At 41.7% G+C, this 14,004-nt stretch overlaps 1 protein-coding gene across 1 annotated transcript in view; it reads left to right on the plus strand.

Annotated features, from left to right (window-relative positions):
* KDM1A (lysine demethylase 1A) overlaps positions 1 to 11,950 on the plus strand; it is a 33,344-nt gene extending 21,394 nt beyond the window's left edge. The window contains exons 9-19 of the mRNA XM_018558021.1: positions 480 to 674; positions 842 to 932; positions 2,135 to 2,269; positions 2,355 to 2,428; positions 2,540 to 2,651; positions 2,735 to 2,867; positions 3,518 to 3,705; positions 3,842 to 3,956; positions 7,252 to 7,379; positions 9,623 to 9,769; positions 11,383 to 11,950. Of these exons, the coding sequence (XP_018413523.1) occupies positions 480 to 674; positions 842 to 932; positions 2,135 to 2,269; positions 2,355 to 2,428; positions 2,540 to 2,651; positions 2,735 to 2,867; positions 3,518 to 3,705; positions 3,842 to 3,956; positions 7,252 to 7,379; positions 9,623 to 9,769; positions 11,383 to 11,559 (1,495 nt within the window). The 3' untranslated portion in view covers positions 11,560 to 11,950. The remainder of the gene's footprint in view (positions 1 to 479; positions 675 to 841; positions 933 to 2,134; positions 2,270 to 2,354; positions 2,429 to 2,539; positions 2,652 to 2,734; positions 2,868 to 3,517; positions 3,706 to 3,841; positions 3,957 to 7,251; positions 7,380 to 9,622; positions 9,770 to 11,382) is intronic.
* Positions 11,951 to 14,004: the final 2,054 nt, after the last annotated feature.

Consider the following 14,004-nt stretch of genomic DNA (forward strand, 5'->3'; position numbering starts at 1 on the left):
TTCTTGCTTATCCTCTCCTGTGCTGCCCTGGAAGATGAATTGGGAAAATACAAGTTAGGAACCTGGTAACTTTTTTTCCAGGAATCTTCCAGGGCAGCAGGGACTCCCGCCCTGCTTGTTGAGGGGTGTGTTCAACATGTTTTTTTTTTTTTCTTTTTTATTTACTAGTGGTCCTTCCGCCTTCGGTTCTTTTGTAATACTGAGGTGGTTGGGCGACGCTGCCCCTTTTTATTTTAATTGTGGATGATTTGTTTCCTGTTTTAGGTGGGAGGATCCTCCGGTGCTACTGTGGAAGATTCCTGGAAAAGAAGTTACCAGGTACCTAACTTGTATCTTTTTTTTTTTTTTCTTTCCACATGATTGGATATTTGAAGCAAATCATACTTGACTTTGGTAAATCACTTTCCAGCCATGTCTTCTGGGCCCTTGATGCGGTAACTTAGGCTAATATTATATGGACTATTATGGTTTACCGTTAGCAGTATTTTGTGGGGTTTTTTGTTTTTAATATGTGGTTATCCTTGTTCTCAGGTGCCGAAAGAGAAAGATGAGATGGTGGAACAAGAATTTAACCGTTTGTTGGAAGCTACCTCCTACCTCAGCCATCAGCTAGACTTTAATGTTCTTAATAACAAACCTGTGTCACTAGGTCAGGCATTGGAGGTGGTTATACAGTAAGCATGATTGTTTTCTTTTAGATAACTGTTATGTACGTACTTATTTTATGTATGTGTCATGGAGCATATTTTATATGTGATGAGGGGTTGTTTTTGTACGTGTGGTATCTATGTTTGGCAGCTTTTTCTGTTCATGTTTGTAAGTAATTTTTTTTCTATTTAAGACTTCAAGAGAAACATGTGAAAGATGAACAGATTGAGCATTGGAAAAAAATTGTGAAAACTCAAGAAGAATTAAAAGAATTGTTAAATAAGGTAGGCATTGACTTTTTTTTATTTTTATTTATAATTGCTTAAAGTGTAACTCTATGCTGAGGTTTTTGAGGGTTCTTTTTGGGATGGAAAAGCGGGTAGCTGAGAACGACCTCTTTTCCATCCAGAGGTTTTATTCATGTGGCCTTGTTCTGGAGATTTTTCACTAATTTCAATGATGAAAACAAACTCTGACCTTAATAAAAAGCTGCAATACTAGCTTACTTTACGCTACTACTGATGTCTGTCTCCCTTTATCTCCTGTCCAGGTGATGAGGGGAATATCTAGCACTGAACAGTAACATTTACAGGTTCTCTAACCCCTCTACCCTTACATCCAAAACTTTAAAACGGGCAACTAAAGCCTGTTAAAAAAAATGCTTGTTATATATAAAACCATTATACACATAAAGACCACTGCATTGAAGTGACACTAAACTCAGGACTCCAATCTTAAAAATACATTCAAGTACCTATTAACAAAAATGTATCTTATTTGTGTATTACTCAGCTGATCCTCAAATCATCTCTGAATTTGTGCTGACACTGTCCTTCCTTCTGGAGGGTGGCTGCTTTTGTTCCCCATGGTCCCTGTGTGTGTTGTAAAGTAGCTACCACTCCAAGCTCGCTTCTGTGATGGACTACAATCTCATGTTTAGTTTACTAATTTGTATTGAGATTGTAGTCCATCACGGGAGTGAGCTTGGAGCGGTGAATACTTTACATTTTTACTTTACTTTACAATGCATTTTTAAGATTTAACTCCGGAGTTTAGTGTCACTTTTAAAATGTATTGCTGTAGTATAAAATTGAACGCAGACCTGCTATATTTGTGCAGGATATTATATTTATTGAATATTTATTTTTGGAGCTTCCATGGCAATGTTGCCAGAATAGATTGAGGAACAGTTGACCGGTGTTGCTCGGATTAGAGCACAGACATTGTTTTACCTGTCTCATGGTCTCTCGTGACTTTATCCCTGTAGCGTCTAAGGAGAAAACTGTGGCAGTAATGGTTTCCTTTCCCTTTTAAAAAAAAAAAAAAAAAGGGACAATAATATATAAAAGCTCAAAGGTTCACAAAAACGTACTTTTATTATGGCACGTCTAACACTTTTCAAATTGCGTTTGGTTCAGGGGGTTGCTGCGTTTTGGTAGTCAAGATACAAAATAGACGTCACACTATACTTGTTTTCATTTAACAGATGGTGAATTTAAAAGAAAAAATAAAGGAGCTTCATCAGCAATATAAGGAAGCTTCAGAAGTAAAGCCTCCCAGAGACATCACTGCTGAGTTTTTAGTGAAAAGCAAGCACCGAGATCTAACAGTCCTCTGCAAGGTATACGTTACATGCATACATTTAAGTCTATTGCTTTAGTCCCTTGGAGTAAATTGTCTAATGTTACTTTTACTTTTGGAACTAGGATTATGATCTGTTAGCGGAGGCACAAGCAAAACTTGAAGAAAAACTGCAAGAACTTGAAGCCAACCCTCCAAGGTATTTTCTGCTGTAAACATTTGCGCTCAGCTGGCCAGTGAGCAGCTTCCTTTAGATCCTTTCATTCTTTTATATTTCCGCATATTATTTTTATTTTTTTTGTTCTTTCAGCGATGTTTACTTGTCCTCCCGGGACAGACAGATACTTGACTGGCACTTTGCAAATTTAGAGTTTGCTAATGCAACGCCTTTGTCTACACTTTCCCTAAAGCATTGGGACCAGGTAAGCCATCCTGAAGATGGCTGCATTTTTGTCACCTGTCTGCTCTATATTAATCAACCCTAACCATCCTTCTCTTTTACTAGGATGACGATTTTGAATTTACTGGCAGTCATTTAACTGTTCGGAATGGCTATTCCTGTGTTCCAGTGGCATTGGCAGAAGGGCTGGATATCAAGTTGAATACAGCTGTCCGGCAAGTGCGATACACTGCTTCTGGTATGTATTGTTTAGCAACCTTTGTGGACTTAGAAGTAAAAAAAATGTACATGATGTGAGGTATACACTCTACTTGTTAATATTAAAATGATATTTAATAAATGAGGGTTATGAACAACCAAATAGACTCTAATATTGTCTGGCTTGTGTAAGTTCTCTAATCACCAGTGTGGGACAGACTTATTCTCAGATTGTTAATTTGAGACATTGGATGTAAAGTCCTGCCTTTTAGGCACTGGTTATTCAGCTGTGCCTTACAGTTTGTAGGAGGTAGACACTGTTGGGCCTCCATTGAAAAGAGATCCTTTGTTCAATGGTTGGCATAAAAGACGTATGTGGTAGAAGGGTTTTTTTTGGGGGGGGGGTTGGCACCACATAAGAAAAAGGTGATTTTTTTTTTCTCTCTCTAAAGTGTGTGTGTGTGTGTGTGTGTGTGTGTGTGTGTGTGTGTGTATATGTGGATGAGTGAGTATAGAAACACACACACACCCACCCCTGCTGGCAAGCTTATCAGAAAGACCTTCTGCTTAGTGCTTATGTGACCATTTGTCACACAGCATTGTTTCTGAATAATGAGGTTGAATTTGTGCATATTACATTGAAATTGGTTTCAGGTTATATGGTCAGTAATATATTTTTCTTGCTTATAGGATGTGAAGTGATAGCTGTGAACACCCGCTCTACTAGTCAAACATTCATTTATAAGTGTGATGCCGTCCTCTGCACTCTGCCTCTTGGCGTATTGAAACAACAACCTCCCGCCGTTCAGTTTGTTCCTCCACTGCCAGAATGGAAGACCTCTGCTGTTCAAAGAATGGGTTTTGGAAATCTAAATAAGGTAGGTGCTCAGTAAGCACAAGGTTGGACAAGCTAACGTATCATGGAGAACAAATACACGTTTAGTTGTGATATGCGGGTTGTGATATTTCTCCCCTTCCTTTTGTAATGTATATCATTCTTTGTTTTATTTTCAGGTGGTACTCTGTTTTGACAGAGTATTTTGGGACCCCACTGTGAATTTATTTGGTCATGTAGGCAGTACAACTGCCAGCAGAGGTGAACTTTTCCTATTTTGGAATCTTTATAAAGGTAATATATTTTTCATTTGATATTTTCATACATTTGTTTTTATTTTCTAAATTTAGCAGATGACATTAAGTCTGTTTTTATGTCATTTTGTAAACACAAAATCATATTTTGAACTGCTTCAGGACCGCCCACTGTAAAAAAACTATCTGTTTTGAAGTGGTTATACCAAGAACACGGTTGCTTCTGCAGCCGTGTTCTTGGTATCATTTTATACAGCAGGTGGTTTTGCTGTTTAAATACAAGCAATCCGACGGCTGTACAACAGTCAGATCGCTTGTACGATGTGGTGCTGAGTGCCCTCCCTTACTCCGCCGCCGGCTTCCCTGTTCTCCACTGTCCCCCGTGTGCGGGCCCAGGACCGGCATGGTAGGTCTTCCCTGACTAATCGGAGGGAGATCAGGTGTGCTTCCAGCCGCTGATCTCTCCTCCGATCACTGGACCTGGAAGTGGTGTATTACATCACGTCCGGTGTCACTGTTTACATTCTCCGCCTCTTTAGAGTCTGGAGAAACAAATTTAAAAAATAATGTGTTGTATCTTAAAAATACTAGTTTGATCAACATTTGTGCAAAAACAATGTGACATAAAAAATTGCAACTAGGATTTTTTTTATTCTATAAGGGCTCTGCTTTCAGAAAATATATAATTGTTTGTTGGGTCTGCAGCTGTTTTCTAGCCAAAAATTCAGATTTTATCATGTGTGCGCAAATAGTAAGACATTTCTCCGTGCAGCAAGTGGTTAATGTTTGCCTGAAGGTAATCCTTGATGCAATGTTTACATGCTTGCTGGTCAATATGTCCATTTCCACTGCTTTGTAAATTCTACTTCTATTATTATTATTAAGGATTTATGTAGCGCCAACTACTTCTAGTGGATACCTGTATACCAGACATGCAATGATTTACCTTTTATGAACAACTGCTGAGGAAAAAATCTATATTTCTACAGCTTGTGTAATTTAGTCAGTGTAAGCAGCTTTATGTAGACATATCATTGTTGGTTTACATGAATAAACCGGGCACATATATCAGCAAAACCAATGCACATTTTCTGTAACCTACTTCAGTAAGCAGATTTTAGTACCTTTTGTCCTGCATAAACAAAATGCTGTTCTTCAGCTTGCACCTTTGGTCCACTTTGGTTCCTTCACTCTTTCACCTTTCACCTCTCACCTCTCCAATATATCGTATTATGTTGAGCCATTTGTAAATAGGTTTGTTCATGTTAAGCATCCAAATCTTATGAGTGGTGATGCTGTAAGGAAAATATCAGGCATTGCGTATGAAAATGCTGCAATGCAGACTTTTTCTGCGCTAGTGAGATCCTGTATAATATTTAATACACAAGGATTTCCAAAACACAGGACTCGTCCAAAAATACTTCAACATGCCCAGGGCTGATGTTAGTGAAGGATATCTGTAAAAGAGAACTCTAGGTGCTTTCATTGCAGATCCCCTTCTGAAAATGCTATTGCCTGGCTCTAATGCTTTTGATACTTTTTAACCTAGGGCAAGACCATATCAGGGTTTCAAAGCTTTTTTTTTTTTTTACTTAAACCAGATTGGTCACCATGAAATTGAGCACAGCAGATTCGCTGCCTTGTTGTCGACAAGGCAACGAACATGTAAAAAAATAAAAGGGTTAGAAATGGCAATGTATTCATTTCTCTTGTCCATTGAGGGCAATACTTCAGGTTATACTGCCGCCGATGGGAGGATTGCACACTGGCAAACCACAAACCCTGAAGGCCAGCCAAGCATAACTCTATCAACGTGCCTTTTTTGCTACTGTTCTAAAACAATGGACGTCTATTCTGCTGCTCTGTTGTGTTGAAGGTGAAGTTTGGTGAGCATTTTTTTTTTCTAGAAGCGGCCTATTTCCACTGTGGAACTGCCAGTGTCCTACCTGAACAAGGCACTTACTATTCTGGTTGAGGACATGCCTGTCTTTAGGGACTCGACTGATAAGTGTTTGGAAGCCCATTTTAGACCTGTGGGTCCTGCACTTTATCTGATTCTGGCTATAACCATACTTTGTCAAAATCCCTTAGGAGATCTGACTGCTGCTGTGATTGATCTTTGCTTATAGAATATGTGGAGCAGATGGCCATTTGAACCAAAAGGGACATTCCTTTCTCACCCACAAGGTTGTGTTTTTTGTAGCCATCACCTCTGTGAGGAGTGTCTGAAGTGGTGGCCTTATCCTGCAAGGAATCCTTTTTGATTTTTGCATATGTGTAAGGTGTTGAGGCCCAGGGCTTCCTTCTTGACTAAGGTAGCTTCTGCCTTTCACTTTAACTATTCCTCTGCCCAGCTGCAGTTCACTAAAAATAAATTTCCCTCTATTGGCTGCATGTCGTTCAGGTAGTGAGAGTCTGTCTCTCAGCCACTGCCTCTTTCAGGAAGACTTATTTCCTTTTTGTTGTTCCAGATGTACCCATAAGGGTACACTGGCTTCTCGTTTCACCATCTCTAGATCGCGCAAACAGGCCATCATCCAGGCTCGTGGTCTCAAGGATCAGGTTCAACCCTTTCCTGCCAAAGTGCATTCTGCGAAGTCTGTGAGTGCTTCTTGGGATTTTGAGGATCAAGCAACTGTTTCCCAGATTTGCAAGGCTGCCACCTGGTCTGTTTACACATTCTGTAAGTTCTATAAGGTGGATGTTTCTGCCTAATCTGATGCCAACTTTGGGCATTTTTGAGCTGCTGGCATTCCCCAGTTCTCTTTTGGCATATTGAGCCTTCTAGCATTTGTTTGCTGTGTTATGAATGTTCCAAAGTTTGAAGACATCCGGTGTTCTACAATTGATGAGAGAAAATTGGGTTTTTGTACTCGCCATAGAGTCCATTGAGAGACGCAGGTCCCCACCTCCTGTGCTTTTGATTGTTCTCGGCACTGCTTTGCCATAAAATGTAGAGGCATTCTGGTAGTGGGAGGGGTTATCCTTGGCTGGCCTACCCTTTTTTTTTTGGCCAGTGTCCAATTCTTCTGTAGGCAGCAGTATAACCCAAAGATCAAAGACTTCTTGAGTCACTTAAAGGAGACCTATGAGTTGAGTGCTTTTCACTCGCCTCCTAGTTCTAGCCGACCTGTGAATAGATAGGCAGAGCCAGCTGTCACTCACGCAGCTGGGCGGATCCGGCACAATTGTTGGGATCCGCTTTAGCTGCGGCGTCTCAGTATACCGTGAGCAGTAGCGTTCATTAAAAAGTGTTCATTAACTATTAATCCATCCATTGTTCTTCCTTGTCCTTAACCATACTAAATAAGATAAATTGTTTTTTGTTTTGACAGCACCAATACTTCTGGCCTTAGTAGCAGGAGAAGCCGCTGGAATCATGGAAAATATCAGTGATGATGTTATAGTCGGACGTTGTTTAGCCATTCTCAAAGGAATATTTGGAAGTAGTGCCGTTCCACAGGTATGTGTTCCATAACCAGATATGTTGGTATTTGTTTGTGGTATGTGTAAAATTATATACACCTTCTCATGTAAGCAACAGCTTGACTACAAGCATCCAAATTTAAGCGATGAACCATAACAAAAATACAGTTTTTTATCTTAACTGTTTTTGTTTTTCCTGCCAATGTGAAAAACAGTACTTTAATATCACTAGTTGGCTGGAATTTGTATTTTGTGTAAGGCCTGGTTCACACCTGAACGTTTTGTAGCGCGTTCAACGCTCGACAAACGCTCTATAAAACGCTCAAACATCTAAATCCCATTGTATTCAATGGGTCTGGTTCACACCTTGCCGTATTTCCGCCCGTCCGAACGCGATACAAAACGGCCTACGCCCAAAGAAGTACATGTACTTCTTTGGGGCGTTTTGGTCTTGCGTTTCCATTGGGATACAGCCAAGTAACCCTCGGAAACGGGCGTTTGTCACGGTAAAAACGCGCGACAAACGCGCATATTCAATACACCTAGGTGTGAACCCAGCCTAAGTGATCTTATTAGTTTGAAGAATTTGCTTTTTAAAGCAAAAAAGTTCCATTGCCAGCTCCTTGTAATAGAGAAGGTAGTATAATCAACTTTTCAATAGTCATGCCTCCTACCTCAACCTTGTTGCAGCTCTGCAGCCTTTAGAAGACCTTTTGAAGAACAAATAGAAGAGGAAGAAGCGCTACAAGCAAGTGATTAATTGTGGGTATTAATACAGATGGACTTGATTTGGATGGGCTGGGGGTAATGGCTTTGCTGATGTCGTGGTTGGTTGTGCCTATTTAGTCTTCAGGATGGTGTTGATGTAAGACAAGGTACAAGTAAACTTGGAGAAGTGAAATATAGAGACTCAATTCGTTTGCAACTCCTTGGTGAGTCTCTATATTCTATAGTCTCTTTATTTCACTTATCCTAGTTTACTTGTACCATCATTATTTCCCTCACTTTGGCTTACATCAACACCATCCGGAAGGCGAAATAGGCACCACAACCAACCACTGACAACAATCGAACAGTCATTACCACCAGCCCATGAAAATCAAGTCCATCTGTATTAATACCCACAATTAATCACTTGCTTGTAGCGCTTCTTCCTCTTCTATTTGTTCTTCAAAAGGTCTTCTAAAATTTTACGCAGTGCTTTACATGCATTCACATGAGTCCCTGCCCTCAAGCGGCTTACAATCTCTAAGGTCCCTATCTCACATGCATACAGGCACAATTTAGACAGGAGCCAATTTAACCTTTGAGCGTGGCTTTAAAGTCTGGTAGGTAACCGTAGTATCCAGAGGAAACCCACCACTCTTATTTACTCTGCCATTGACTCTGAGGGCCCATTCACACTTTAGGGCTTGTTCCCACCGAAAGCGTGTGCGTTCCAGAGCGGTAGCTGCTGGAACGCAACGCGATCGCTAAGAAACCTCTCTCGCGTTTTGGGGCGAGGCGGTGCATTGAATTCACTTTACCAGCTTTGCGTTCCACTGCAAAGGAAAAAAATTGGGCTTGCTCTATTTTTTGCGTTTGCAGTGGAACGCAACGCTGGCAAAGTTTTGCCACGCATTCGATTCGCACTGCGGGCGGGGGCCGTGGAAGCGGTGCCATTGAATTCAATGCACCGCCATACCCCCTCCAAAACGCGGGGAGATGTTTCTTAGCGATCGCGGTGCGTTCCAGCAGCTACCACTCTGCAACACACCCGCTTTCGGTGTGAACAAGGCCTAAGCATTGGTTTGCGTTAATGCATGCATGTTGGGGCACGTTTTAAGATGTGTTGTGTTAAGGCAGCCCATTCATTTGGAATGGGCTTCCAATGCACCACAATGGATGAAAAAGTGGATGTGACTCTTTAAAAACACAGCACCCTCATGCTAAACTGGACAATATGTTGGGGTTATTCACAATGAATGGCACCGCTCATAGAGCAGATGCTTTTGTGGTAACAATGCACAAGTGTAAATGGGCACTTGGTATATAGTTGGAGGCAGTTGACAGGGCAGCAATTATCAAGACTTCAGGAAACCAGTGGTCCCCAACTTTAAACCTGGAAATGTACTAAACAATAAGCAAGCTTTATTTAGGAACAAATAAAAACTTTACATAATCCTCAGGAGCTATTATTTTTAAAACCTAATACTCCAGATTCTTGCATAAATGGAGGTGTGACGGGTTGAGATCACATGGAACATTAACCTTTTCGTTTTTTATTATAATTATGTCTAGCCAAAGGAAACTGTTGTGAGCCGGTGGCGTGCTGATCCTTGGGCCCGTGGTTCCTACTCTTATGTAGCAGCTGGTTCTTCTGGGAATGATTATGATTTAATGGCTCAACCAATTACTCCAGGTCCTGCTATTCCTGGAGCACCTCAGGTGAGTTATCACAATGAAAGTTGCACTTTGTGTACTCCAGTATTTTTTTCTTTCCAAGCACATCCGATACATTCCTTTCATGTAGCACTTTTTTTTACATGCAACCTTCTGTGGCAGTGTTTAAAATCATATAATGAATATGCCACCAATCAAATAAGTCTATATAGGAAAACGCCTTTAAGTGCATGTGATGTGCATGCAATGTGGGGAAATGTGCCATACCTCCTGAGCACTATTCTAACTAGGAGCAAGTTTACAAATGCTGAAAGTGTCGAGTGTCAGATTTTTTTTTTCCATCAATGTCAATAGTTTTAAATAGGAAATAAAGTATAGCAAATATATAGTATATTTAATGACATTTCTCAGCTTGCAGCAGAGGTCGTAATGGATGCCCTGATTGCCAGCTATGAGTATGACCTACATTGCCCCTTTTTTTTTTTTCCTTCACATCTTAGTGTGGCTACAGGTGGGCAGGTAAAGCTCCATACCAAAGCCATGTCTTTCTGCTATTCTCACTTGATGACAGTGGCGCATGCATAGTACTACATCCCTCTACATAGAATTGAAGGACCAGGTGTGCTCAGCTTGGATAACTTCTCTCTGTGATGAGCACCTCCAAACATTAAAGCTGGCCATACACTTTACAACCCTCGCAAAACTTTTGTCTTGCGAGGGTTGTAAAGTAATTTAAAAAAACGTACGATCTGCCAGTGGATGAAATTAAGAATGAATGGTATGTAGTCCCATAGTTACTGCAGTACAAGAGTTTGAACCTGGCCTTGAGGAGAACTATGGGGTTAGGGCTTTTCCCCATAGTTCTCCTTAGGGTAACGGGAGGACACAAACTAGGGTCCTCCCGTCACCCTAAGCTCAGTATAGGTCGCGGTATACTGAGATGCTGAAGCGGATCCCTACAATTATGTCTGGATCAGCCCAGCTGCGAGAGTGACAGCTGGCTCTGCCTATCTAGAGGCAGAGCCAGCTGTACCCTCCCCCCGTCCGTTCCGCCAGTCAGCGCTGGCGGAGGGGGGAATACAGCCCCTGTCACGGCAGTGACAGGATTGAGAGGTGAGCGAACGCCGGTATGTGTTCGCTCACCTCCCAATCTACTGAGCTGACCTGTAACAGTCTCATTGTCACAGGTCGGCTAGAACTATGAGGTGAGTGAAAAGCACTCACTTCATAGTTCTCCTTTTTTTTTTTAAGGCGTTTTTTTTTCCCCTAAGGGCAAGGCTGAACTGGAGAATTCCCAGACTGGAGGGTGTTCAACAGGATTGTATGTTTGGTTAATGTGGGAAGGGGGGGGTTGAGAAAACTATGTACTGTAAATGGCTACATCTAGTCAGATGACTTTTTTGTTAAGCCATTTTAAACTTGTACTAGTCTGTCCACCCTATCTAACTGTAGCATGATCAGGCAGGGGAGGATAGAAGAGAATGGCTTAACTATGAGGGATGTTGTAAAAACAGATAGATACCTGTAAAATAAAAGAGATGGAAAGATGTCTTAAACTTGACAATAGAATGTAGTTGATACCCTTAACTATGTGTCAGCCCGGCATTCCACAGACTGTACCTGATAACAATGTGACTTTGTCTTTTTTTGTTCTGTAGCCTATCCCTCGCTTGTTCTTTGCTGGTGAGCACACCATCCGGAATTATCCAGCAACTGTTCACGGGGCTCTCCTGAGCGGTTTGAGAGAGGCAGGCCGTATTGCTGATCAGTTCCTTGGTGTCATGTACAATATACCTCGTCAACCCACCACTGGGGGTCCTGCACCAACCATGTAGTTCACTTTAGAAGGATATTCTATTAATTTTGAATCTGGACTGGATTTCTCCATTTGAACACCCCTATTTATGGCTGCTGAAGTATTTCAAACCAAACTGATCATCAAAGTATTAATGGATTTGTTACTTCCAACTGTTTTGTACAACCACAACATTAAATGCTAGTGTTAATTTTGTCAGATCATTGCTATTCTTTAACACTAGTAGATACATTTTGGATCCCAAATTATGCCCATAAATGTTTAAACAAACATTCTGGCATTGATTACTGTGCTTTTTTCTTTGTTTTTGGACCTGTTTTTTTGTTTTTTGTTTCCTTTTTGTAGCGAATTGTGTAGTAACTGTCTGATCAAGTATTTTTATATTAAAGCTCTTTATAAATAATATAGATTTGCCTTTTTTTCCCTCTGGGAATGCACAACAGAAAATACAGAGACAATAACATTTAATTGGGTTCATAATTTGGGGAAACAATGATATTAGGACTCCAGTCCTAGTATTTCTTCAGTTATCTGTTTTTTTTTTTTAAAGTTGCCTGATATCTGTCTTTATTTAATTGTGAATGGGAAAATGTGAACAGTCCATGTCCCTATCACTTGCTGCAAACTTCATTACATTACAAGCTCTGATAAAATGGGGTCTTTTTATAGGGAGTCATCCCCAGAACAGCTCTGGGCAAAAGTTGTTTTGACCAGAGCTGTGTGGGGTCACCCCCCCCCCCATACTGCAAAGGTTCACTGCTAGTTTTGGTCTAGGGAGGAAAATAAGTTATACTCACCCGATTCTCCGAGCTAGCTGGCTGTAACAGCCCGTCGTCCTCCACTGCAGCAGTGGCATGTCACCCGGTGTCCTCACGTCCTATACGCATAGTTTATAGAACAGGGGACACTGTACCCCCGAACTGGTTACTTTTGGCCCGCCGATAGTGGGGTAGAGCTGGCCCTTCTTTACCCAAAAGTCATTCCGACCCCGCTCCTCTCGCACACGCCTCACAAGAAGAGGCGGCACATGGTCTGCTTGAAACCTGCTTGTATTTCAACTACAGTTGTGGCGCCAGCGGCTCTAATGACCAGTGAATGCTGTAGGCCTGCGCACACCTTTTAAATGAGTACAACAGGTTTGGCATTGCTGAATTTATTAACAGCCTGGGTATATGAGGAGCAAGACAGTGGAGTGACTAGCAGCTTGCAGCACGGTGTTCCTGGGATCGCTTCTGCTTGGAATATTGTTTGGAGTTTGCATGAGGAATTATAACCTTTGTAAACTAAAAAACAAAACCTGAAGCCTGCTTCCTTGTATGCTGCTGAAATAATTTTAGGTCTCAAGGAGTCCTGCTAAAATTAATACATTGGGGGTCAGGGGACACCCCCCCCCCCCCTTTGGTGGTCAGTGGAAAGTATGCCCCCCCTTGCATCAGTGGTAAGAATGCCCCGCTGAACCCCACCTTGCATCGGTGGTCAGTGGAAAGAATGCCCCCCTTTGCCTCGGTGAGCTAAAGCCAAACTTTACAGACAATGAAAAAGATAATTGGTGTCATGCCACTGCACCAAGTGGCACGGGATCTGGCTCTCATGTGCCCCCCCCCCCCATGGAAAAAGATAACGTGCCCTGTAGCCCTCAGGTCATTTGAGTTTGAGACCCCTGGTATAGAACGTGATGACTCGGGGACCTTACACCACTGGAAAGGCAGGTCTAAGAGAAAACCGGCTTTTAAAAAAAAATGTATATGGCCTTGACCAAAACAAGCCGTTAACCCTTGCAGTACGGGGTGGCCCCACTGCAAGGGTTAATCAAAAAATGTTGCCCAGAGTTCTTAAACTTGATTTAAAGTAACTGTATCACACTATGTGTGCTGATTTTACTTTTTTGTTTATAAAATCCTGGAGTGACTCCCTATAAAAACCTCCAATTTTATCAGAGATGGTAATAAATTGCAGCAAGTAAGAGGGACATGTACTGTTTATACATTTTCCCATTGACAATGGTGCGCTGCCTATTGCTGTATAGCTCTGCAGTGGGGTTGACAGAATTTCCCCTGGTGGCACAGCATCTCTGGGCTGCTTTTTTATTTTTTGATCCAACATTGGGGCCCCCTCTTTTTACTGTTGGTCCCAGACTCTAGGAGAGATCATGGCAGAACAACAGGCTTCAACTCTGTAAGATGGACTCAATCAGAACACTGTGCATGGGGCAGAGTTACAAGGAGGAGCTGAGAGGAGATCTGGGGTGTGTGTGGGCTAGGAGTACTGGAGATGTATGGCCAAACAAGCAATAGGACAGCTTTTGACTGTATTGATGAGAATAAAAGTCCTAGCAGGCAGCCTGTGACCCTGTTCGGGTGGGGGGATTTCAAGCCCAGTATGCATGTACCAGTGACCTGAACAGCCCCAGGTTACATGAGAAACACTTGGGCATGCCTAAAGGTAAAGTCAAGGCAAATATATA

This window comes from Nanorana parkeri, unplaced genomic scaffold (assembly GCF_000935625.1).
Source record: "Nanorana parkeri isolate BGI_ZX_2015 unplaced genomic scaffold, ASM93562v1 scaffold316, whole genome shotgun sequence".
In the NCBI taxonomy this organism is placed as follows: Eukaryota; Metazoa; Chordata; class Amphibia; order Anura; family Dicroglossidae; genus Nanorana; species Nanorana parkeri.